Source organism: Ictalurus punctatus, chromosome 26 (assembly GCF_001660625.3).
Source record: "Ictalurus punctatus breed USDA103 chromosome 26, Coco_2.0, whole genome shotgun sequence".
Classification (NCBI taxonomy): domain Eukaryota; kingdom Metazoa; phylum Chordata; class Actinopteri; order Siluriformes; family Ictaluridae; genus Ictalurus; species Ictalurus punctatus.
The window spans coordinates 8629273-8656598 of record NC_030441.2 but is presented as its reverse complement, the minus strand read 5'-3'; the positions used below and the strand labels follow the sequence as shown (position 1 = coordinate 8656598).

General features: G+C 40.1%; 2 protein-coding genes across 4 annotated transcripts; both read left to right on the top strand.

The window, feature by feature from the left end:
- The first annotated feature begins 248 nt into the window (after positions 1-248).
- Positions 249-15142, top strand: prps2 (phosphoribosyl pyrophosphate synthetase 2). The gene is given in 7 exon segments (NM_001201074.1): positions 249-374; positions 6792-6975; positions 7655-7753; positions 8687-8811; positions 11503-11676; positions 13575-13734; positions 14577-15142. Coding segments are annotated over 7 exon segments (957 nt in total). The 5' UTR covers positions 249-252; the 3' UTR covers positions 14670-15142.
- A 3327-nt stretch (positions 15143-18469) lies between these two features.
- chst10 (carbohydrate sulfotransferase 10) lies at positions 18470-27057 on the top strand. 3 transcript variants are annotated; one of them, XM_017457977.3, is made up of 7 exons: positions 18813-19073; positions 19193-19219; positions 22006-22127; positions 23098-23204; positions 24927-25161; positions 25326-25431; positions 26082-27057. In XM_017457977.3, the coding sequence occupies exons 3-7, from the start codon at positions 22031-22033 to the stop codon at positions 26629-26631; spliced, it is 1095 nt and encodes a 364-aa protein (XP_017313466.1). In that variant the 5' UTR covers positions 18813-19073; positions 19193-19219; positions 22006-22030; the 3' UTR covers positions 26632-27057. The 3 variants fall into 3 exon arrangements, with proteins under 3 accessions (XP_053532095.1, XP_017313466.1, XP_017313465.1); XM_053676120.1 differs by lacking the exons at positions 18813-19073; positions 19193-19219 and adding an exon at positions 18470-18626; XM_017457976.3 differs by having other exon boundaries at positions 18813-19219.
- The last annotated feature ends 269 nt before the right edge of the window (positions 27058-27326 follow it).

Sequence of the window (27326 nt, the reverse complement as noted above, 5' to 3'; positions counted from 1 at the left end):
CGCGCCCTATCATATTCTTGTTTCTTAAAAAAAAAAAAAAAAAAGTCATGCACTTCCGCTTCCTCATCTCGCGCTCTTACGTCACTTCCTCCTCGTGCGCTTCGGTCTCTCCGCGCTTATCTAGCATGCCGCGGTGCTGTTTTCGTTCACTTTAATCCGTTCAACTCCGTACATTGGAGATTTCTATTTATTTCTTTACTGTTCTTTCCTCCCGTCTGTGCGTACCTGTAAAAGCGCGCGTGCGGTTCTGCAATGCCCAACATCGTGCTGTTTAGCGGGAGCTCCCACCATGACCTGTCCCAGAAAGTGGCCGACCGCCTCGGGCTCGATCTGGGCAAAGTGATCACCAAAAAATTCAGCAATCAGGAGACTTGGTGAGTGTTTAATCCCGACTCGGAGCCAGTTTGAAAGTGTGTGGAAGCACGTGCACCTTAAATCGCGCGTGTTTGCAAAGCCGAGTTCTCATTCCAGCGCGCTCACGTGCTGATTTCTCTTAACTGTACTGTTGAACGTTTCTGAGAACGAGCTGATTAATATACTGAAAATATGCACACGCATATGCATGCACGCACGCGCACGCACGCGCACGATCAGGTTCATGCCCCGGATCAGCCAGGGAATTCACTTATCCAGGTTGTCTGGGTAAATAACTGCCCATAAACCAGTTTGCATCTGCTGAGGATAATTGCTCATGTTTACCTGGAGACCTGCAAGTTAAATGCTAATATTGCGCAACATGATCATGGCTCCACGTTTGCACTTTATCATCCAGTTTATTCAGATAACTTATTGCCACGTGACAAGGTTGCAGGATTTGCTTAGATTTGGATTAGTCCTCTCTGTACATTCAAATACAATAGTAATGCACTCTGATAGAAAGGTACCAAGCTGTATTTTTTTCCTTATCATTAAAGTGGTGTGACCAAAGGGTTATGTTTGTACCTTTTTAACATGTTTTGTATGTTTTACTTGGAAACCTTTTCAAAATAGGTATAAAACATAGCACCCTAATAACAAGGAAGGCTACAGGGTAACGGTACCTTTTATCTCAGAGGGTGTTAGGTGGACATTTAGGGATGCACCACCCTGCTGAAAAAAACCAATCGAAACCCTCGTAGAATTTGTAATGGTTATAATGGGAATTGTATTGGTTTAATGGAAACTGTAATGGTCCATCTTCTATTGGTGCCATGTTATGTCTAATGGATACCATTAAGGACCAGTAATGGTTTGTAATGGAAACCATTAGAAGTTCTGTGATGGGTTTTTTTTTTTTTCCCCTCCTTCAGCAGGTCAGTGTGGTGCTGAGTATTAGTATCAGGGTCAATACTACCATGAAACTCAACCATGGATTGGTGTCGGATCTAATTTGATGGCAATTTCGGCATAAATACATGTAACGAATGATATTTCGCATTAACCTGGGACACAACCGAAACCATACTACCATCACACCCAATGCTTTACATAGATCAGACCAGTTAGTATCAGCTGTTGACCAGTACTCGGATATTTAAAAGCAGTATCAAGGTACACCAAAGTCAATCAAGGTGGGCATTCGTGCTGCAAAAATCCACCAGTCTGACCAGCTGTTTGCTGCCAAAACACAGACCAAGATGGCCAAGCTGGTAGACAGTCTTCACCTGCTGGTAGAAAAGAAACTGTTTCTGAATTACTGCCATTAATGCTAGATTGTACAGTGCTACAAACCTTTATTGATCAGCTTGGTTAAGTAATAGGGAAGCTGGAAAATAACTTATGAGCTGGCAAAGATTCGAACTGAATTAAATTTGACCTGAAGATGATCTACCAATTTGACCAGTTCAGCCTGTGTTTTAGCAGCTGGTGGTCTGACCAAGCTGGATTTTTCATCTATGAACATTGCTAGAAGAGAAATGGTGACGGCATTGTGCAGCATTGGATACATTAGAAAGGCCGTCCTGTTAAGATATAAAGTCTCGGACAGAAAGTCTGAAGCTTGGATGCACATTGCAAAAGTTTAAACTTAACTCTTCAGGGCCTACTCCATTTCATAATTAGCCTTGTTAAAATGGATAAACGAGGTGCATGGTTATCACTGTTTAAATAGCTGACTGCTTTAACTAACTGGATAATAAAATGGCTCTGTTAGCCTGAAATTCCTGCGGACTGTTGCACGGGATTTCTTGTGATCATAGGTTAGCTGAACAGTACTGAAATAACTAATCTACAAACAAGATCTGTCCACAAAGCTTTACCTACATTTCGTGAATTACCCCCATTACCCCGAGTGTGGCGCAAGAACCGTTATCTCAAAAGACTGTCGGTGTGTCAGGGTTGGTTGGGTAAACCAGTGTTTTTGGGACTCCTGGTTGGGATTCATGGTTCAACATGAATTGGTTAGCTTTTAGGTTGGTTATTTATTTATTTATTTATTTATTGACAATAATTACGTAAATGATTCAAGGATTACCATTTGAAGATCTACCTGTATTTCAAAAGCATTTTTACCTCTAAAACTAAGGCAGGCCTTGTGCTGTTAGCACTGGTACTTTTCGGGCAGAAACGTGGACATTATTATGTGTAATAATGTTTCCCAGAACCTTTTCATGGGGATTTTTTTGTTAAAGGGTCATGAAACCTCCCTCTTTCAGCTGAAGTCTCTCTCGCAATGCTTTTGAAAAATACAGCTTAAATGGGCGTGGATGGCTGTGCGAAGAAGGGAGGGGGAGTGGGTGTGACAGGGAATCTGCTCTATCTATTTGAACCATTAGCCCCTGGTGTGACTATGGAAGAAAACATCAAATAAAACCGGAGGCAGCACGGATGGGAGAAGTGTCGGAATGGTAGTTAGCTAATAGGCTTAAGCTTTTCACGAATAAAAGGCTCTTCCCTTCAACGTGGACTCTCGTTGTATAGTTTTGCGCGCGACGGCCTGCGGAGCTTTAAGCGGTTTAATTAGCTCAAACAGGCAAGTAAAATTGTCCTGGTTAGAAATATACCTCATTTGAAGGGATGGAAAAGTCCTCGGGACTTAGTACCGCTTCATTGTTTAGACGCAAACTGCTTTCTTGAGCAAATCTGAAGTCCACCTTTCTCCAATTCTCATAGTTCTCCCAAGAAAACACACTCGAACTCTCACACCACTGAAACAAACACCTGCGACCCATTTGAATGCCTCTCGTCTACTACATCTGTAGGAAAGCACCACGTGCCGTCATGAATAATTAAAAGATAGCATCTTGTCATAGGATAAGAACACGCAGGCGCATGGATAATTATGAGACACCGACACGTCATCGAAGTACTATAGTACATTGCCAGGTCACTGCTTGTGAGGTGTAACAAGACGAGATTTTAAACCCGGAAGACAAAAATAGCAGAAAAAAGCTGAAAATTAGCTTTCTCCTACAGTTTAAATTAACGGATGCTAAGATTGCCTTTTATGATGTGCGATACGAACACCTCTGTTAAAATCTCAGAAAATATAGTTTAGCGTTTCATGACGCTTTAAACGTGCAGCCTTGATTTACTGCCACTAGACATGAAAACCTTTGTAGACCCTGAGGTATCTCAGGAACTGTCATCGCTAGCTTTTCCTTCAGATCATGAGAGAACTGAAGGAGTTGGCAAGTTAGCAGGCTCTTCTGGTACATAATCTTAACGGACGTTATTATACATAATAATTGTATTTAACATAATAATGTAGTGTTTTTTTAAAAATATATATGCAAGTTAAATTAGGCTACTCTCCTCGACTTACTGCTACTAGATATGCGGTAACAATAAGCTAGGGGAGTCCTGAAAACTAGCATTGCTAGCTCTTCCCTCAGGTCATGAGAGAACTTTTAAGATTGTAATGCGTTTTGCTTCCCAATCTCACATGTAGAGCTTTGTTTTTGTTCCTAATGGATTCGCCATTGTCCCTTGTTCTTGTCCCCTCACGTGACACAGCACGGTCGTAGACGGATAAACAATGGGAGGCCAATCTCCTGTCAGGAATTTTTCCTACAAGTGCTGACTTGATTTTTTTTTTTTCACATCTCAGACTCTTAATGTTCAAACATGCAAATGTATATGTCAAGTGCTCAAAATATATTAATGCTCATAGAGCATATGAGCATTAATATGTTTTGATCACTTGACATATACATTTGTAGATAGAAGGTTATATTGTAGAATACTTTCTTCCAAATATCTCTTGAGGTCCTTCCAAGCTGAAAACGTTTACTTTAAAACGAGAGATTTACAAATAATAATAATAAAATAAAAGATACTTCCATGACTGAAGAGAGAAATCTGCCTCGGGTCTTAGCTGCGATGCTAATCCAACTTAAACATTTTTATAAGGACATAATCAACTCTGTTTAAAGGTTTGTTTAATAATGAGCTTGAAAATAAAGGAATGATTTGGGGAAAAGGAACTTTTCCACCACAGTTAGCATGTTTGTTTAGCCAGGACTTGCTAAGTGTCCAAGTCTTATTCTTTTAGTATTCTACTCCATTTATGAGGCTAACATCGCTAACAAGTAACGTAAGTTTATGGCCATGATCATAAGCATCATAAAAACTATTTAGAAATCGAAGCATTCTCGCTTGATTGTCAAAGTAATACCACTGTGTAGAATCTCATATAATTATACATACATACAGTATCTCACAAAAGTGAGTACGTCCCTCACATTTTTGTAAATATTTGATTATATCTTTTCATGTGACAACACTGAAGAAATGACACTTTGCTACAATGTAAAGTAGTGAGTGTACAGCTTGTGTAACAGTGTAAATTTGCTGTCCCCTCAAAATAACTCAACACACAGCCATTAATGTCTAAACAACTAAAGGCATCAAAAGTGAGTACACCCCTAAGTGAAAATGTCCAAATTTGGCCCAAAGTGTCAATATTTTGTGTGGCTACCATTATTTTCCAGCACTGCCTTAACCCTCTTGGGCATGGAGTTCACCAGAGCTTCACAGGTTGCCACTGGAATCCTCTTCCACTCCTCCATGATGACATCACGGAGCTGGTGGATGTTAGAGACCTTGTGCTCCTCCCCCTTCCGTTTGAGGATGCCCCACAGATTCTCAATAGCTTTTAGGTCTGGAGACATACTTGGCCAGTCCATCACCTTCACCCTCAGCTTCTTTAGCAAGGCAGTGGTTGTCTTGGAGGTGTGTTTGGGGTTGGTATCATGCTGGAATACTGCGTACTGGTCATGCTCTGCTTCAGTATGTCACAGTACATGTTGACATTCATGGTTCCTTCAATGAACTGTAGCTCCCCAGTGCCGGCAGCACTCATGCAGCCCCAGACCATGACACTCCCACCACCATGCTTGACTGTAGGCAAGTCACACTTGTCTTTGTACTCCTCACCTGGTTGCCACCACACACGCTTGACACCATCTGAACTAAATAAGTTTATCTTGGTCTCATCAGACCACAGGACATGGTTCCAGTAATCCATGTCCTTAGTCTGCTTGTCTTCAGCAAACTGTTTGCGGACTTTCTTGTGCATCATCTTTAGAAGAGGCTTCCTTCTGGGACGACAGCCATGCAGACCAATTTGATTCAGTGTGCGGCGTATGGTCTGAGCACTGACAGGCTGACCCCCTACCCCTTCAACCTCTGCAGCAATGCTGGCAGCACTCATACGGCTATTTCCCAAAGACAACCTCTGGATATGACGCTGAGCACGTGCACTCAACTTCTTTGGTCGACCATGGCGAGGCCTGTTCTGAGTGGAACCTGTCCTGTTAAACCACTGTATGGCCTTGGCCACCATGCTGCAGCTCAGTCTTGGCAATCTTCTTATAGCCTAGACCATCTTTATGTAGAGCAACAATTCTTTTCTTCAGATCCTCAGAGAGTTCTTTGCCATGAGGTGCCATGTTGAACTTCCAGTGACCAGTATGAGGGCGTGTGAGAGCGATGACACCAAATTTAACACACCTGAGACCTTGTAACACTAACAAGTCACATGACACCGGGGAGGGAAAATGGCTAATTGGGCCCAATTTGGACATTTTCCCTTAGGGGTGTACTCACTTTTGTTGCCAGCGGTTTAGACATTAATGGCTGTGTGTTGAGTTATTTTGAGGGGACAGCAAATTTACACTGTTACACAAGCTGTACACTCACTACTTTACATTGTAGCAAAGTGTCATTTCTTCAGTGTTGTCACATGAAAAGTTATAATCAAATATTTACAAAAATGTGAGGGGTGTACTCACTTTTGTGAGATTCTGAACATACATGCACACACACAATCACACACACACACACACACACACATATATAATGATTGTGATTCCAGGTTCATCAGTTTTGATTTAATATGTAATTTGAGGGAATTTGTTGTTTGAAAATGTAATTTGAGGGTGGGATGAGGCATTCATTTAATACGTTTCTTAGCCATGTAACCTTAAAATGTAAAAACTTACTTTAAATATGAAACGGGAATGACTTAAAATAGGTTTTAACACTAAAGTTCGTGAGCATTGACACCCAACGATACACCGCAATACTCAGACGTGTGCCATGGTGCCATTAATATAAGGCAGTATAATATCATACCAGTCAGTCTGTGATACGGTTTACAGCATGTGTGTATTTTCTTTAATGCATTATGAGAATTGATGATGGAAAGCCATTATATTCATTAGCCAGAAATAACATTGCTTTTGTGAATTGCCTGCTAATGCAAAACACTCTGCTCCTATTAAAACAAACTGACGATGAATGTTGATGTCAGAATATTTTTTTCATATTAATGATGATGCCGACGATGATCGTGGTGTTGTCTGCTGCAGTGTGGAAATAGGTGAGAGCGTGCGAGGCGAGGATGTGTACATCATACAGAGTGGCTGTGGGGAAATAAATGACAACCTCATGGAGCTCCTGATCATGATCAATGCATGCAAGATCGCTTCATCATCACGCGTCACCGCCGTCATCCCGTGTTTCCCCTACGCCCGGCAGGACAAAAAGGACAAAGTATGCTGAAATTATTATTCTCTCTTTTTCTTTTTTAACCTGCGTTTAATCACACATGTAGCTGTATAGATTTTATCGATCTTTGCCCTCTTTTAAGTCTTGCTGAGCGTGAGACTTTTAAGACGGCAGGTTTGGCCTCAAGCTGAGGACTGATAATTATTTATCAGTAGATTAGAGAACATTTCAGTGAATGTGATGGTAATTATTGTGTTGTTAATTTGTTGAGGGAATACTTAACTCTGACTCGTTAAGCTTTCCAATAACCTACGAGCAGCGAATATACTCGCATTATAGCAGTTAGTTCGGCTGCATTCACAGCTACGCTAGAAGAAAAAAACAAAACAGCCACGGTTTAAAGGCTTCAAACAGGGTTTGTGTGAGCTTGACCTCCTTTACTGCTTTAACATTGACCATGTGAGTAAACCTCGTCACATGTTTTGCAGACTTCTTGAAACATTATCATTTTGCACAGCACACTAGGCTTAAAAACCGAGCGCCTCATCGACTTTAACGTTACTTAATGGCACTGATGTCCAAAAATTCTTCTATCTCAGTTGATTTTGAAACTCCAGCTTGAGCTATAGATCCTGTTTGGTTTGAGTGTAAAAATAAGAATAATAGCAATGTGTTTGCTCAGCGTTTAAGCTAAAGAAAAAAAAAAACACTGTTTTCCTTTCAGAGCCGTGCACCGATTTCTGCTAAACTGGTGGCTAACATGCTGTCGGTAGCCGGAGCAGACCATATAATCACCATGGACCTCCATGCTTCACAGATCCAGGTAACGACTTCACATGCAGTGCAAACGTGCAAATTTTTATTTTCTTGCGTATTGGCCCTTATTTATCATAGTCTTTTATAAATGGGGTCAAATATGATTGTAATCAAAAGGGATACTCATATCGGCATAGTGTCGAAGCTCACCAGGAAAATGCATGGTGTAGAAGTGTGTGTGTGTGTGTGTGTGTGTGTGTGTGTGTGTGTGTGTGTGTGTATTCTGTCCAGTCCTGCAGACATTTTTGTATGTGCACGCTTATAATATTTCTACTGACCTTTCTGGGACCATTCTGTTTTCCAAATTATAACCCAATTAATCAATTAACCCAATTAATAGGGTTAGGTTATGTTTCATATCTGACAGTCGAATATTTTTTGGACTGAATATTCTTCAGAGTTAAAACTTCATTGCTCTTTGAAAAGGCGTACTTGCGTTATTATGCTGTTATCTTGTCATTATATCAGAGGCATAACATGGTCTTAAAATGACAATAATATCGTTTATCGCAATTATTTCTGAGGCAGTATATCGTCCGATTAAATTTAGTTATCCTGACAGTCCTACGTTCCTCACGATCCCTGTTCCAGTGCTAATAACCCGGCTCAAGCTCAGGCCTGTTTGAGCGCCATCGCGGGCCGTAAAAAAAAACCAAAAAAACGACCCAACAGACTTTTCTGCTACACACACAAATGTTACAGCTGCCTTAATATCCGTTTATATTTATTTATCAATTAATAGTTAATAAATCAGAGGGTAAGCACTACATGATGTATAAAGAACATAGCACAAAACAAGAGGTCGTTTGAAAAATGTTCGATCATTTGGAAGGATGTTGTATAAATTCTAGCAAAAATTTCTTGATCCTACAAAGCAGTTAAAAATGAGCTACTCTTTCAGTCATCTAATTGGTGCTATGTGCTGTCGTTCGGCCTCCAGGGGTTTTTCGACATTGCCGTGGACAACCTGTACGCAGAACCCGCAGTCCTCCAGTGGATCCGAGAGAACATTCCTGAATGGAAAAACTGCATTATCGTGTCGCCTGACGCTGGTGGAGCTAAAAGGTAATCTTTTACCATTTTGATCATGGCTTGGGTCAGGGGTCAAACACTTGAGGCTGACCCGGAGAAGTTTAACAGGTCAGCTTTGACTAAGGATTTGCTTTGGTGTTCACTAAGAGCATTTTTTATTCTCTGATGGTTCGATAATATCTGCACGAACGCAGTTGTCTGTGAGTTGTCAGTGGGTTGATAATAAATCGCTTTACTGTAAATCGTAATGGTTCTGCACATATATAGCGCTTTAACCTTAGCGGTTCTACAAAGCGCTTTACACTGGTTCTCATTCACACACACTCACACTAATGGTAGCAGAGCTGCCATGCTAGGCGCTAGCTTGCCATCGGGAGCAACATGGGGTTCAGTGTCTTGCCCTAGGACACTTCGGCATCTGGAGTCATGTGGGTCGGGAATTGACCCGCCAACCCTTCGATTAGTGGACAACCCGCTATACCACCTGATCCACAACCGAATATCATCGTTTTGAAATATGCAAGTCTCGACTCCAGTCATCATGTTTCATCTATTAATCATTTCAAAGGTATTTTAGTTCTAAGTTAAAAGCCATTTTGCTTGAAAAGGAAACAGTATGAATCATTCATAGAAGGAACATGATCACTGTCCAAGGATTAAGTATTCACAGTATCACTTACAATAAAGCTATTAATCTTCATCTACTGACAGTACAGGTTCAAAAGGCATTTTTGTAGAATTATAATTAATTACAGGGGGGGGGGGGGGGGTGCTGAATGTGACACAAGAGTTATTAGAATGTTTTATTCTGTTTATAAATTGATACTGATGAGGCAATTAGAACCTGAAACCCCCTCTTTTTGCCTCTTTTCCCTTCATTTTTGAGGATGTTCAATGTCATATTAATGAGATATCCAGTGGAGAGGGCAAACGTTGGACTCCACGTTCCAGAACACAATGCTGCCGAGGTACGGCAGGGATTTGGCTCGGCTAGTTAACGATCTATAAGAAGCGCAGTGGTTTTTATGGTGGTATTGGCATGAAGGTTGATGCTTTTGAACAACACTCAACCTCCACTTTATTAGGAACACCTACTCATTTATGCAATTATCCAATCAGCCAATCGTGTGGCGGCAGCACAATGCATAAAATCATGCAGATACAGGTCAAGAGTTTCAGTTAATGTTCACATCAAACATCAGAATGGGGGAAAGTGAGATCTCTGTGGCTTTAACCATGGCATGGATGTTGGTACCAGATGGGCTGGTTTAAGTATTTCAGAAACTGTTGATCTCCTGGAATTTTCACACAGAATGGTACAAAAAACATCTTGTGAGCTGAGGGTTTGCAGTCTGAAACACCTTGTTAGTGAGGGGTTTGAGATGACATCAAGTCTATGGTAACTCTAATAAGCACTCTTTACAACCATGGTGAGCAGAAAAGCATCTCAGAATGCACAACGTATCAAACCTTGAGGTGGATGAGCTCCAACAGCAGAAGACCACATCAGGCTCTACTCCTGTCAGCCAAGAATAACAATCTGACACTATCATGGGCACAGACTCACCCAAACTGGACAGTTGAAGACTGGAAAAAGGACAGAATTCATTTCTTTAAAAAAACAAAAACAAAACACTTTTTTCTAAACAGGTTGTTGTTCACATTACCATTCTGTGTAAACTCTAGAGACTGTTCTGTATGAAAATCCCAGGAGATCAGCAGTTTCTGAAATACTCAAACCAGCCCATCTGGCATCAACCACCATGCCACCATCAAAGTCACAGAGAATCTCACATTTTCTTCATTCTGATGTTTGATGTCAATATAAACTGAAACTCTTGACCTGTATCTGCGTGGTTTTACAGACTGCGCTGCTGCCACACGATTGGCCGCTTAGATAGTGTTCCTAATAAAGTGGATGCTGAGTGTATATCTGTTTGCGCAGAGTCGGACACACTAAAGGACTAAAGCGCTGCTACAACACTCTCTTTAGGTAGACATGAAGCGAGGGGTAGATCCCACTGATGGCTCAACTGCATTGTGGGAAATGTAGGAAGCCAAAATTGTCAGTGAAAGAAGTTTTTTTTAAAAAACAACTCAATTTCTGTATTGAATACAACTTGGATTCCACATATTAATTATGCAAATTAAATCCAAGACATTCAGGGTGGGCTTTTCTGTTAATGTAGCTGGAACTGCCTTGTGTGTGGCACTACTTTTGAAAAGTGGAAATGTATGAACTGAAGAGATTGGGTATTCCCTCATCAGAATGGTATAGGCCAAGCTACTAAACAGCTACATTTGTTATCTTTAGACATATTTTTTGTACTAGTGGAAATCACTGTTCATCTTTTCGACTTAAAGACATCTAAAACGATCAAGAAAACCAAATATAGGCAGTCAGGAAAGTGTAAAAATCAATGATGGAAAAGTCTTCAAAAGATCATGGCTGAGCCTGTGCTGCATTCAGGTTTCAGTAATATTTCCTCAGTCTGAAATTGTGGCCTCTTCAGAAGGCAGCATGAGTATACGTCTTCTGAAGACCCTGAATTTTCAATAAATCTGAGAATTCCGTCATGTGCGTCAGTTTCAGCGAGTAAGACTAGTTCGCACCAAGTGAAAATTTGAGAAAATGTTCAATCGAGCTGTTGTCCCAACTGAGGATGACGTTTACTCATTTAAACATGATTATTTGTGAGTTTAAGCCTGTAAACGTGTCCGCAGGGTGACCTCCATCGCCGACCGGCTGAACGTGGAGTTTGCGCTCATTCACAAAGAGCGCAAGAAAGCTAACGAGGTGGACCGGATGGTGCTAGTAGGGGATGTAAAGGACCGAGTGGCCATCCTGGTGGACGACATGGCTGACACGTGTGGAACCATCTGCCACGCTGCTGATAAGTAGGTCAAAACACAATGCCCATCCCAAATGTAAAAAAAAAAAAAAAAAATGCAACCATGAACACACAACACAGCCATGAGATTGTATAAAACCTCACGAGAAACTCGTTCACGTTCACAACGGACAAGTCGCACTGTAGGATTCGTCTGAAGAATTCACTCGAACATGTTTGGATTTGCCATTTTACTGTGTACACTTCATTTGCATAAAACCGAAGAGGAAAAAATAATCTAAATTTAGATGTAACTGTCATTTTTTCGCATGTTAGTATAAACACTTGGAAAGACATTTTTGACACTAATGGTGTATTAGTGGTGAAAGAAAATGGCGTCTCTGTTCAGTGCTCCAAATGTCCATGTCTGTATTTTGTTGTCGGATTTAAATCTGAAGTGGGCGTGGTTTACGCAATATAGTTGGTTATGTTTCCCAAAAGGAACGAATGAAGGCTGGAAATGCATCTGATGTCTCTGGGGATTCCAGTCCTAATGCACTCCTTGAGACTAGATGCCCAGTGAACCTTTCTGACATAGTGGCACATTGTCTGTTCATTCAGGATAATGTATGTGTATATCGGAATAATGTATCCATCCCTATGCTATTGTGATATAAATTATTAACCTTATTTCTAGTGAAACGCTGGCCAGTCAGATTCTGCAGTAGCCAATACAACCTGGGGGGGGCATTATATACACTGATTAATGCATTATATACACTGATTAGCCTTAACATTAAAAACAAGTGCCTAATACTGTGTAGGTGTCCCATGCGCCACCAAAACAGTTCTGCCTCCTCGAGGCATGGACTCCACAAGACCTCTGAAGGTATGCTGTGGTATCTGGCACCAAGATGTTAGCAGGGGATCCTTTAATTTGCAAGTTGGCACCTCCACGGATTGGACTTGTTTGTCCAGCACGTCCCACAGACGCTCGATCGGATTGAGATCTGGGGAATTTGGAGACCAGGTCGACACCTTAACTCTTTCTCGTGTTCTTCAAACCATTCCTGAACAGTTTTTGCAGTGTGGCAGGGTGCATTATCCTGCTGAAAGAGGCCACTGACGTCGGGGAATACCGTTGCCATGAATGTCAAAGGATGTCAAAGTAACATCCACATGAATGCCAGGACCCAAGGTTTTCTAGCAGAACATTGCCCAGAGAATCACGCTGCATCCGCCGGCTTGCCTCCTTCCTATAATGCATCCTGGTGCCACTCGGACCAGGCCACCTTCCTCTATTGCTCCGTGGTAAACTTCTGATGCCCACGTGCCCATTTTATGTGCTTTCGGTGGTGGACAGGAGTCAGCATGGGCACTCTGACCGGTCTGTGGATACACAGCCCCCATACACAGCAAGCTGCAATGCAGTATGTGTTCTGACACCTGTCTATCATAGCCAGCATTAACTTTTTCAGCAATCTGTGCTACAGTAGCTCTTCTGTGGGATTGGACCAGACGGGCTAACCTTCACTCCCCACACGCATCAATAAGCATTGGGCACCCATGACCCTGTCGCCGGTTCACCGGTTGTCCTTCCTTGGACCACTTTTGGAGGGTACTAACCACTGCATATCGGGAACACCCCACAAGACCCTGGTGTTTTGGAGACGCTCTGACCCAGTCGTCTAGCCATCACAATTCGGCCCTTGACAGAGTCACTCAGATTCTTACACTTGCCCATTTTTCCTGCTTCCAACACATCAACTTAGAGAATTGATCGTTTATTTTTTGTCTAATATTTCTCACCCCTTGACAGGTGTCCAATGTTATTCACTTCACCTCTCAGTGCTTTAATGTTATGTCTGATTGGTGTAAATAAGCTTTTTGAAAAAGTGGATGAATTTGTGCTAGGTCCAATGGGGTCAACATCAAACTCTCTCAATCTTTCTTTCTTGTTGTCAGGCTGATCTCCGCCGGTGCTATAAAGGTCTACGCAATTCTTACCCATGGCATCTTCTCGGGTCCTGCGATCTCGCGCATCAACAACGCTCCCTTCGAGGCCGTCGTTGTCACCAACACCATTCCACAGGAGGAGAAGATGAAGCAGTGCCCCAAAATTCAGGTATTCTTAAACTATAATTATAATAACTCCAATCATTAAAGGCGAATATAGGTTGCATTCATGATTGGCACATTCTCCATGTAATCTAATGGGAAGCGGCTCACAGTGGAGTACTTTTCGCTCCCGACCAATCAGGTTGCAATTTGGAGGGCAAGTGAGAAAAACAAAGATGGACGACGGTGGAAAAATTTGTCTTGTTAATGAGCAAATATACGGAGATTTACGACATGCTGAGTCGAAATATTTTACAGCCAGTATTCCAACATTGCAGCGTAACTAATTATTGAGCCAGTATTAGCTAGAACTAGTATGAGCGTTGTTATGGTTACAGTGCATGTGTCGGAGATTTTTTTTTTCACAACAGCAAAAAGGCGCTCTCGCCTGAATCAGGGAATCATTTATTCATTCTTTTGATGGTATTGCAAGCATAAGTATAATATTTCTAGCAAAATAAGTCTGTAACTCGGTAAGTAATGATAAATTATATATATATTTTAATATAATACAATTGCAGTAAACATATTAAGCAAATAAATAAACAAATGAAAATTTTAAAACCTAATCTCTTTGAGATTTGCAAATCTGCTCAAATGAATCATCAGTGAAAATCTGAGGAATTAAATCAAAATGATATTTAGTGATCGTTTCACATTCGTGGCGTAATCGTTGTTTTATTTGCTACAAGGACATCGATTGGTCCTGTTTTGGTGTTTTTCACTATAAGGTTGGCTGAGTGGAAAAGCAGCATGTGCTTCCTAAACACTTTTAATCTGCATCTTGCTGTTCTCTATTAGTGCTCGTGGGCCTGCATGTGGTTGATGAATTGTACGGATCTTTTCTAGGTCATCGACATCTCCATGATCTTAGCCGAGGCCATCCGGAGAACCCACAACGGCGAATCCGTCTCGTACCTTTTCAGTCACGTTCCGTTGTAAAAGAGAGAAGAGCAGTTACACCTTTTTCCTCCTCCATCACCAGTTCCAGTATCATACACATGTGGGAGTCGGTCACGTTCGGTACATGACAGCAAGCGGCCGTGTCTTGTTTATCCTGCTCGCATCACTGTTCCGTTCATGAAACAAACTTTGGGACGATTTACAGCTGTTCCACTTTCATGTTTCCATTTCACGGTTCTTGTTTCTGCTTAGACCAAATATCTGATGCCGAATTTTGCTTCCATTATGACCCTCAGTGGGATTTTTGTTTTGGAAAGTACCTTTTTATTTACCTCGTTTATTTTGTTCAAAGGTATGCATGTGTATATAGCTCTCCTACCAGCAGACATCGCAATTTTTGCATTATAAGAGTATCTTTTTTTTTTTTTTTTTTCATGCTGTCTAGGTATTTAGTTCAGTCCTAAATGTTCTAGGTTCCCAAGAATTTTTGTAGCATGAATAAAGATTCAACAGAAGATGAGTTGTCAGTATATAGACTCTTGCGCTCTCTCTCTCTCTCTCTCTCTCTCTCTCTCTCTCTCTCTCTCTCTCTCTCTCTCTCTCTCTCTCTCTCTCTCTCAGCCATTTTTATGACTTTATGCGCTTTATTCTTAGACCTGATTTAACATTTAAGCTGATTTATATGATTTTAAAAACATGACCCTTAAAACAGCCACGTGAGAGAAATGGAACGGTTCTTTGGCTTGATTCCATCACTGTGCTCTTTAACGAAGCACAATTTCATGCACAATCTTCATTGGCACAGTAAATTTTCTCCGATCGGTTATTTAAATTGCAGCGGCTCCTTTTACAAGACGCCTACCTTCATCAAAAAGGCTAACAGACTGTTTGAGACCACACTGACTCGACACTGACTGCTTCGTATAGTTCTCGAGTGCTGGATTGCGTGCGTTAGTACAGCATTTGTGATTTCCATGTAACCTCCATGTTCCAAGTAAGAACAAATTGTCATGGGTGAGGCACATCATTACACAGTGGCACAAAACTTATACTTACAAATCAGGTGTTGTCCAGCATTGGTGATATCCAGCGTTACAAACATGATTAGACCTTTTAAATCAGACATTGGGGGGGGGGTGTCATGGGTCAAAGCCACATGCGCTAATCACACACGAACATAGCTAGCTTACAGAACACTAAAATAATTAAATGTGACAATGAAAGTTTGCCTAGAAACCTCAGACATTCCATGTTCAGTACATTTCAACAGAGTTTTTAGAGAACAGTAACCGTTTTCACGAAGGGACTCGTTAGATTTCGATCTTGAATTGAGACACAGCCAAGCGAGGTGGTTGAATCCAAATTTTAATCCAAACGCTGGGACGTTCCTGGTTCCATTTCCTGGCATCTTTTAATACATTTCACAACGCATGAAGCATAATGCAGGTTCCTGGTTTCCTAAGCATGATGTTGAGCATTAGGAAATGCATTCCAGACATTGTACTCGAGACATGGATCAAGTGTTACTGTCTTAAAGTGACTATGAAAATAAAAGTATGCTTTGACAATGTCTTGTGGTGTTCTCTTTGGCCTAGAGGTATGAATTAATATGATTATGATCACTTTAATAATGTCTTGATATTCTTATGCAGAAGCATAAGGTGTGTTGTCTTTCTATAGTTATTACTAAGCAAATGATTCTCTTCTTTGTTCTGGAATATCCATCCATCCATCTTCTATACCACTTATCCTTTTCAGGGTCAGGGGAAACCTGGAGCCTATCCCAGGGAGCATCAGGCACAAAGCGGGGTTCACCCTGGACAGGGTGCTAATCCATCGCAGGGCACAATCACATACACATTCACACACCCACATACACTACGGACACTTTAGACATGCCAATCAGCCTACCATGCATGTCTTTGGACTGGGGGAGGAAACCGGAGTACACCAGAGTACCCCAACCCTGGAGGTGTGAGGCGAACTTGCTAACCACTAAGCCACCGTGCGCCCCGTGCTGGAATATACCAACATGAATACATGCAAGTCTTTTACATTAGATTACAATTAGGGGTTGGCAAATCTATTTTAATACTTGTTTATTCCGTATACATTTATAATTTTGCTGTTTGGTTAACACCAAGGGTTTATTTTGTTGTTTTTCAACTGGCCTAAGGTGTTTGGACGTCTCTTGACCTCATGAGGGTGCCACTCAATTATGTTAATCGTGTGCCAAAATGAAAACTAAATGATTACGTTAAACAGTAATTGTAATATCACGTTAAGGAATACATTGAAGGACTGACTTAATTAAAAATAAATAGATATATTTATTTGTCACTTACTGGTTTTCAAATAACATAGCATACTTTGTCCAAAATCTTCCATATGTGTTTAATTGGATTGAAATTTGGTAACTGTGAAGGCCAAACGCATGTCATTTCCATAATTTTAATTCCTCATCAAACCATTCAGTGAACACTCGTACCCTGTGAATGCCGACATTATCGTGCTGGGAGAGACCACTCCCAACAGGATAGAAATGTTTCATCATAGGGTAAAGGTGATTTTCCTCAATAAGAAGACAAGTGGACCCACACCATGCCAGGAAATTTCCCCCACAGCATAACACAGAGTCACCCTCATCAAAGAGGTCAAGCATTTAGGCCTGTACTGTTCTCTGCTTGTTATCTTGTGGAGAATGTGTCAAAGGATGATAATAATTTAACTTTTTACAGAATCTCTGTAGACCAGTGCTGTCTCCCCCCCAATGTGCATTCCTCTTTGTAATTAAGGGGTTCATGCACTGTAGCCCTACTATAATATCCCTGTCTAAGTAATTTGTGGACACCGTCCTTGCTGACAGTCTGATCACAAACTACACTGACATTCTCACTCACTAGAACAATTGCTCTAATTTTATCTATCACATTAATTGCACAAGCATCAAAGACACTGAGTTTGCACTTTAGACCATAACACAACATTGGGCATGAGGCAGGAACGCTCGTCCATCACCGAGCACTATCAACGTGCACACTCATTGGGACTTGTTAGGCAGGTCAAGAATTGTCATTAAGAATAACAATTCCAAAGCATAATAAATGATCTGGCTCTTCAAACCTTGTGCTAACACTTATCAACCATGGACTCTTCTAAACAGTTCACTGATAGTCTAAAAATGAATCTAACTGATACCTACAAAGCAAGGAAAGGCTATAATTATACATCAAAGAGGTTTCAGCTCACGATTTCCACTTTCTGAAATGTCATCAAGAAATGGCAGTTAAGGGAAACCATGAAAGTGGAAATCATGTGGCAAGACCTGAAAGAAAACACTCGGACAGCTAGAATTGCCTGTATGCTGGCCAGAAAGGTAAAACAAAACCCTCACGTGACACTAAGTTGCCACAACAATGGTGGTGCATTGTTTTACTGTGCAGCACTGTTTGCACAAACACGATCTGCATGGAAGAGTCATCAGAAAGCACTCTTACCTGTGATCACATCATTAAAGGGAAAATTTGATGTATGCATAACAATATCTAGATCGGCCCGAGGCATTGTGGAAACAGGTGCTGCGGAGTGATGATCAAAATCATCAAAGGAATGTTGTTGTTGGTTTTTTTGTGTGAAAAGATATATATATATATATATATATATATATATATATATATATATATATATATGTGTGTGTGTGTGTGTGTGTGTGTGTGTGTGTGTGTGTGTGTAATCGTGCATTAATATTTGCAGAAAATGTTATTATTATTAAATATTATTATTTATTATTATTAATTAATTTAATTTTGGACAGGAGTGGCCCTATCAAACACTAGTGCATAGGGGCATCATCACTATCCACAACAGCAGCGGCCCTGTCCGGAGAAAATAGCCAAAAACATCACGAAAATGATTGGACATGTCGACTCGAATCGGCGAAAGGAGACGAGACGCCACAAAATATCGTTTTCCCCGTCTGATTTTCATTAAAAAAAGGTAAACGCGCATAATGCTTCACTAACTTCCATTATTTACGTGTAGTGTTTATGGATTGAAGCGATAAACTAGTAAATACGTGCAGCTAACAAGGCGATGGCTCGATCTCAAACGGATTTTTGCTCCGTACCTGAGTGCACTTCTTAGGTTGTGACGCAATTACTGCGACACGCTATATAGTGCACTACACGTCCATCAGGGAACAATTTGGGATTCAGCCGCTATGTGGACGATTCAAACAAGACTCCTTATTGCTATTTGTCAGTGCCAGGGCTAGCTAGTTAAATTTGTAAGAATGGTGATATTAAGTGTATGAATTTTGTTATGTTCTGACATTTTATTCGTATATTTAGTTTTTCGGTGGTATACAAGATGAATTTAAGGCGACAGAGCGTGACAATAGCTAGCAGTACTCCGGGCTAGCTGAGTAACACAACTAACGTTCAGGCAGGTCTTTCTGCAATATAATATGAACATGGACTATATGGTAACATATTTTCAATATATTCTAGAATATAAAAAAGGGCATACTTAATATAGTATTTTTGTTTTTGTATGGCGAAAAGAAGAGCACTGGTTTTTATACATGAAAGGTAAGTACAAACAAACCAACAAAAACAAAAAGGACAGGAAACATCTAGCCACTGCGCATGCGCTGTACCCCTCGGTGTAGCTGTGAATGATGAGCTAGCTAGTGATGCTCTTCTAACTCAGTGATTGGGAACACAGGCGTTTTTATGTATAGTGATGTTTTCGTGCCTAAATTTCTCTGTTTATTACAGTAGAACGCAGTAATATAAGTCACATTGTAAATCTTTGCTGATGATAGGGTCTTGAATGATGATAGGGTCTTGGGGGGGGGGCGGGCTGCTGGAAAAAAGTCATTCATTGACAAATTAAAGCAAATAGTAATTTGTAGAACAAGTCACTGACTACGTTTACATGGACAGCAGTAATCTAATTATTCAGGGTAGCTTCTTAATCAGAATATTGTCTTAATTGGGCTAATATTGGATTATTGTTGTCCATGTAAACGCACTGAATGACTGTCACGGAAGAGGGGTTGCTAATTTCAGGAGACTTTCTGGTTAAATACATGTAAATATATACATATGTGTGTGTGTGTGTGTGTGTGTGTGTGTGTGTGTGTAATAAAAATGACTGTGTTGCACTCCTGAACCGGTGGAACTTTCTGGAAATCTTCTCTCTAATGTGACTGAGTAAGCAAGCTAGCTACATTTCACGACAACAAAGTCTTTCCTCAATCAAGAAACGTTTTATTTAGTCTGCTTTTGACAACAATAGTGATCTTTTTGGGGGTACAGTCTAGAAATGTTAGAAAATTTCACTGAACATGCTATTAGCATTTATTATAAAGCTGAGATGTAGTTAGTAAAGTGCAACTGCCAGTCAAGATGGGGTCCTTTAAAGCAGCACATATGTCCTTTCATTAAAGAATGATGAAAAGAAAATTAATAATAAACATGAGAATGAATTAAGCCAGAAGAGATATGCGACACTGTGCACAGCACATGATCTGTGTGAACTGTTTGCAGCAAAAAATAAAGCATATTTCGTTTGTTCGTGCAGAAATCTGGAGAAATAGTTTTATTTCAGAGCTCAGTAAGGCAGCGTTTTATAGGTCTGGTTAAACTCAATTAATGCATCATGTTAATAAATTTATTCTTCTTTTAAAGGTGCGTTATGTAAGATTAAACTTTTTTTTTTTTTTTTTTAAAGACTAGGCCTCTAACAGTTAGGTGAGATTGACATTTGAATCATTCCTGCTCATGTTCACGAAGCTCCGCCCCCAGCAACTACAGTGGCCTGTAGAATATTTATAAAATATCTGACAGGAGGCGAATTCAAACACAAACAAGTTTTCCACATGGATAAACTCTTGATAAGGCCACGGTTTACTCCATTGTTTGTTTGGTTGCTTGGTTTTTTGTATTATGTTCAGGTTACATGTATACTGGCCACGTATTGCAGATATTGTAAATCAGAAATGCACACCACTGCTAACATGTTTCCCGTGAAACGACCGAGAAAAAGAAGGAACATGCAGGACCGTGGAAGAAAAAAATACATGACCGAGGTCATGTTAATTGCTGTATGTCAAATGTGCGTTCTTAATTAGTGCTGATGATGTGTAATGGATCTGTCGGCAAAGCGGGCTGAGAAAATATCAACCCGAATGCATGTCCTGAATCTACAGACTTGACTAGAAAGAAATCAGCCCCAGCCTTATTTGTTCATACAGTTCTGTGTATTTTCCTTAAATCTTTCGGCGATGCTGTAGTGCTTGGTTCCACAAAATTTGTTCATGCAGCCTGCTTCGGGAATGGAAAAACTGACACTTTTTTTTTTTTTTTTTTTTTTTTTTTTTAAATGTAAAAAGCGTTGAATTAGCTTTTATACTTTGCACATACAAAGAGCATAAGTAGATGGTTTGAGTTTTTTGGTTTCCTCCCACTTCCCAAAAACATGCCAGAAGGTGAATTGGCAACTCTAATCTTTTTTTAATTTTATGCATTTTATTTTTTAAGAAATCTAATCTAATCTCAGACTTTTCAGAGTGGAAATTCGCAGTGGTGTTCAAATGGATTTTTCCTACTCGGATGTAAGACATTTCCCAGTTCCCATTTAGCTAAAACTTCAGATGAACTCCTTAACGTTAATCCTTTTACAGGTAATCACTAGTTTATTACACAGCATCTACATTTTAATCTGAAATGTATTTTATGCATCATGCTTCCAAGGAGATATTTATCAGTACACAATATAATGAGTCCTACGCCAGTCTATGGCCATCCTGTGACTAAAGAGCTGGCTTGATGCTGTAGACATTACTCATGTACTTCTGTAAAACTTCACCCTGTCTCGGCTCGTGTGCAGTAGGTGTGACTTGGCAAAAATACCTCTTAAAAAAAGCTTAACAGCTTTTTCTCCCCGATCTTAACTCCAAGGTCCTCTAAGACCAGTTACACCACGGCTTTTAACTTTGCACACAACCCATTGTTCATTTGGCAGAATGTTTTATCCCAAATGACCGAGAATCCAATCCAAGCATAGAGCTGAGTGTTTCAGGGTTAAGGGACATGCTTGAGAAGTGGCTCTTTGGCAGTCTGGAGATTTGGCTAAAGATGAAATGCCCACAGTTTACCCCAAATTTTGTCCGTGGACATGTTTGCTCTGGAACTCTGAGACACTGGAGCTGGCTCCCAAAATATTAACCACTGTTGAGTATAAACTGGTTATAGTTGCGTAACTATGCTCTATGGGTTTTTTTTTCCTTACTCATATTACTGATTCATATGGCGACATCTGCCCCATGATCAATTGTGAATAATTCTGAACGTTTGTGTTTGTACTGTAGGCTTCGTCAGTGTCTCCATGGCCCAATGATGCGCCGTCATTGGCTGCTGGTCGGCGCTTGCGGATGGGTGCTGCTTATCCTCATGTTCGTCAGCAGGTTAATCAGCTTCAGAATGCCGGATGGTACGGGTCACATGGTCTCTTGTGGTTTTACGTTGGTCAAACTGTGGTATTAATAAAATGGTTGAGTACTGTGACACGCTGTGTGCAAGTTGAGGAAACAGAAACTTTAAGCAGCCTTCAAATGATGCTAAATTATTTTCATTTGGGAAATTTCATGAGAACTTGACTACTACAGAGATGGTACTGATATACGCTTACTAATGCGACGAGACTAGAATGCAGTTCTAAATATTTGTCCATACATGGACACCGAGATGATTAAGATATTGCCTAGACTTATGTAGACTGTATCATTTCGGTACAGTGGGTCTCTTGTGAAAGTCAGAACTTTGCTTTTGTCAATTATAAAATGCATCTTTATAGTTGTAACTCAATCAGTCGTTTTATGCTTTGAGCATATTATAAGAGCTGCAACAACTAATCGATAATAATTGATTATTAAAATCGTTATCAATGAATCTCAACGCCGATGTGTGCATGTCACAGGGCTCGATTACTCGGTGCATTACTTCTGTTCCAAAAAAAACCAATACATTGGAGAGTACACAACAAAGTTGTGTCCTAAATGACCTACTATACACTTACACTATGCACTGTGTACTCTACCAACTCTAATTCAGTGTATGAATTTTAGAAAGGTAATATCGTCTCAAATTGAACATTAGCACTTTTTTTTTTTTAATAACCGGAAGCATAAGCCGCTTCCCAGTCGATGGCACGACGTCATGCGCACGTAATGCAACGCTGCTAGTTTTAGCAGATACCCAGAGTCACCGAAAATGAATCGGCTGATTAATCGATCATGAAAATAAGTGTTATTTGCAGCCCTACGTTTTATATATTGTACCTTTCTCCAATGCAATATCTTTTATTCTAGTAGCCTACTGATCATGGGGGTGAATACTCGTACAAGGAACTGTAGGTTTGGACCTAAAAGTGTTTAGAGATTTGCACATGTTCTCTGTTTCAGACTATGGGGGAAGGCCGGTGCTGTTAAACTGGACCTCTCCATCCGTAAAGACTATAAAACCTCTAAATCAGCTTTCACAGAACGCAGCCTCTCAGCCGTCTGTTGCGGTGAGTCAGTCCGCTTCATGCCATAGGCCTTCTTGTGACTCTTATTTACAGTAAGGGGTTGTCAAAAGCGAAATGCTTGCATATAATAATGTACAGTAACTGGATTTCCTGTCACTAACACAATATTACTATTATTATTCCTGCTGCCTAACACAATAGCTTAATTGCTAGTGCCACAATGCCTCTGTCAGTCATGTTGCTACCCAACACTGCTTATTTTGTCATGGGACCACATCATCCCGTGGGCAGCCATTAGAGTATTTCTCCACGTCTTTTGTTGTTGTTTTTTTTCTTTTTTTATTTAGCCGTAAGATGACAAAAAACTGCAGCTGCATACAAACAGGAGTCTCTTTAGCCGTAGACTGGAACCATTTTGTTTTCATAAAACACAAATCAAGTGGACTACAAAATAAACCACAAGCAAACCCTAGCACATATGCGCGAAAAAAAAAATGCCGAGTCATCAATCTGAGGCAAATCGGAATGCTAAAAAGGACACCCTTACTAAAGAATAACAGCGTCTGTGTCTTTGAATGTTTGAGAAGCATGTTCTCCCCAAAAATATGTGCCAAAAGTATTGACACCCCTAAGATATAACTGGGTTTTAACCCTACTGAAAACCTGTGGTCTGAGCTGAAGAGGGAACTCCACATACACAAGCCTAATAATATGAAAGAGCTGAGATCTCCAGTGTTTCTAATCTTGTTAGACAAAACAGGAAGAGACTCAGTGCTGTTATTGTATCCAAGGCAGCCATTGCAAAATAGTCATTTTAAGGGTGGCGATCATTTTGAAACTAGTGTTTTGTTGGAACAATTTTAAAAAAAATAATAAAAAAAAGTGTAAATATAACGATACAACCATATTTGAGCTCAAAATATCTCTTATTGCACATTATTGTTTATAATATAATGTTATAAAAACATTTTTACTAATTTTCATGAAGTGTGCCAATAATTCAGTCATTTTATTGATCATTGCATTAAAATTCACATTAAAATGCATATAACATGGCAAATTTGGGTTTAAATAAACTAAATAGAAAAGTGATTACGTTTATTCTTTTAAACACACTTGTTGTTCGCCTGCAGTGGTTTATAAATGTATAAGCGAATAAAAACTGAAGTGATTTTGTTCTCCTTGACACACCGCAGGCAAAACATTCAGTGTCCTCCTGCGTCACCGCTTCCAGCACTCCACACGTGCCGTTGTTTGCTCTGCTTTGATTGTCGGTCTCTCAGCATTGATGAAGACATAATTAGGTTAATTTAACAGGATTAGCGCTCATGTCGAAACGAGTCGATAAAGCGGTGTTAAAACACAGAAATTCTTCCGGAGAAAAAGTCCATGCATGTGACTCGGGTTAAATAAATCATTTTACTTCTTGATTATTTTTCTAAAACAGCACGTCCTGAAGTGTTTTATTTACAGTTTATCTCTCCCAAATCAACAATTACATACTTCTTAAAAATCTATTCATGTGGTACGTCTCCCATCCGAGTACTTGTCTAACTCGTTACTATAGAAACAATGCCATATCAGAACAAGCATTAATATAAACTTAATATAAGCCACAACAGAGTGAACTGAAAATACATTTGTGTGTGTGTGTGTGTGTGTGTGTGTGTGTGTGTGTGTGTGTGTGTGTGTGTGTGTAATGTAAATAAGAAGCTTCATTCTTAAAAAAAAAAAAGTCTTATTGGGGTGTGTGTGTGTGTGTAGTATTCAGGTGGCCCAACTCAGGTGGAGCTGTCAGACTGGGAGTCAGTGACGGCGCTGCGTTTGCAGCTTTTGTCCAGCGTTTGCAGGAACTCCTCACTCTGGAACCTCACACACACTCCTCTGCGCAAGTTCGTCCTCGACCGCATCTTTGTGTGCGACAAACACCGGATTCTTTTCTGCCAGACGCCCAAAGTGGGCAACACACAGTGGAAGAAGGTCCTCATTGTCCTCAATGGTGAGGGTTTGTTCAGCACATACATTTTATTGCCATGCGTGGATATTCAGGTTTGTAAAGCATGAAACCTGTGAAAATCCTTCTCTTGTGTGGAGTTATGTTATAGGTACTAATGTTAATGATGATTCATCTCACTGCTCTGTGTCCTGATTGTGAATTCTTAGGAAAGTTCTCCAAGGTTGAAGACATACCCGAGAATGTGGTCCATGACCACGAGAGAAACGGTTTACTTCGCCTGTCCTCTATGAGTGACGCAGAGATCACGGAAAGGTCTGGAAAAGTTCATAATGTATCATTTGAGGGGGAAATATATTAATTAATTAATTAATTAATTAATTATGTTTAAAATTCAAGCAAAACTAGTGAAAAACTGCACTTTTTTTGTTTTGCTTTGATGGTCTCGCTCCCAAATGTAATCTCTTCAGCCACATGTGACATGCAGTAATATTATACACAATAATATTATATACACCAATAATTTCCATAAAAGTTATAAATGTATGTTTGTGATACCACCGGGTTTGCTATGCATTACTATGCCTAAACAGAATAAATAATAATAATAATAATAATAATAATAATAATGCAATAATAAGTACCACTGCCTTAAAATCTTCCAATTAATTACATTTTCCTCAATCTGAAGTTCTTTATTGTGCAATATCTATCTGAAATTTCATTAGCTCAATATATTGACTTTTATGAGAGAGTGTATATTCTTTAATAGGACAGTTTAATCCTTCTATATAGTCTTAAACATTTCTTTATACTTCCTGATTGATTAAACACCATTTCAGATCAAGTGAGGCCCCTTTGACTGTCTTTGATATCTGTTCATTTAAACCTAGCTCCTCTAACCTCCTCTGACTCCTTATTAATCCTACAATAGCACTTACTTATTTTCCTTCAAATCGTTTCAGATTAAACACATACTTTAAGTTCTTCATTGTACGAGACCCATTTGAGCGCCTCATATCAGCCTTCAAGGACAAGTTTGTGGAGAACCCGCGCTTCGAGCCATGGTACAAGCACAGCATCGCCCCCGCCATCATCCGCAAGTACCGCAAAAGGCACCGCGACGCCTCCGGAAGCGCCGGTCTGCACTTCGAGGACTTCGTGCGCTATTTGGGTGACGAGACGGGCCGAAAACATCTCGACCACCAGTTCGGAGAGCACGTCATCCACTGGTTAACATACGCCGAACTCTGCGCTCCCTGTGACATTTCCTATGATGTAATCGGCCATCATGAGACTCTCGAGGACGACGTACCGTATATCCTTAAAGCTGCTGGAATTGAGGGCTTGGTATCGTATCCCAGCATCCCTAAAGGCATAACGCACTACAACCGAACGAAGGTTGAGCACTACTTCTCTGGGATCAGCAAGAGGGACATACGACGCCTTTACACTTGCTACCAAGGGGATTTTAGCCTTTTCGGGTACCACAGACCTGACTTCCTGCTCGACTGATATTTGGATTTATTAGAGAGTTGTTTTTTTTTGTTGTTGTTTTTTTTTTATTAGAGGAAGCGGTTCTTCTGTTGCTCTGGTCCTCCTGTAACTTCTGAAATGAGGCACATTAAACCCATACGGTTATTTAAATTGTTTACAGAACTGTAAACAACAGATAATGAGGTGTGTCCAAGAATAAAAGTGTCACTTTAAAGTAAATAACAGCTATGTACTCTGAACTAAAGATGACCTTTATGAGAAGTAGTTACATTTTTTTAATTAATATTATTCTTAATACACTCGTATTGAAATGTCATCCAAATTTCTGCCTCTCAGACTCTCACTACAGAAATGGTTGCTTACTAATAGAATAATAATACTGAGGATTACCACCATAGCTGTCTAATAAACATTTAAAAAAAATAAAATAAATCTCACACTGAATGTGAATCTTTATTGTAGGATTATTGAGAAATAGAAACAGTTCAGTGATGGTAATATTTAGACAGGAACAGCTAATTACGTTATCTTTCTTTACATTAAAATTCTGCCTACGTTCACATTACAAGTATCTTTGAAGAAAGATTTTTTCTTCTTTTTTTTTTTTTTTTTTGCTCGGATACCCATTTGCTAAGTGACTCACTCCTACGTGTCTTCAACAAGAAAGCGCCTGAAAAGCCCTTCACGTTCACACTGATTTCTTGGGAAATTTG

Bases quoted from the DNA above. Each gene is read 5' to 3' on its own strand.
- chst10 (XM_053676120.1), top strand. From the start codon at position 18,550: ATGTCGACTCGAATCGGCGAAAGGAGACGAGACGCCACAAAATATCGT. The intron at 18,627-22,005 runs GTAAACGCGCAT...TTTGTACTGTAG, and splicing joins CTGATTTTCATTAAAAAAAG to GCTTCGTCAGTGTCTCCATG. The intron at 25,432-26,081 runs GTCTGGAAAAGT...AAATCGTTTCAG, and splicing joins GACGCAGAGATCACGGAAAG to ATTAAACACATACTTTAAGT.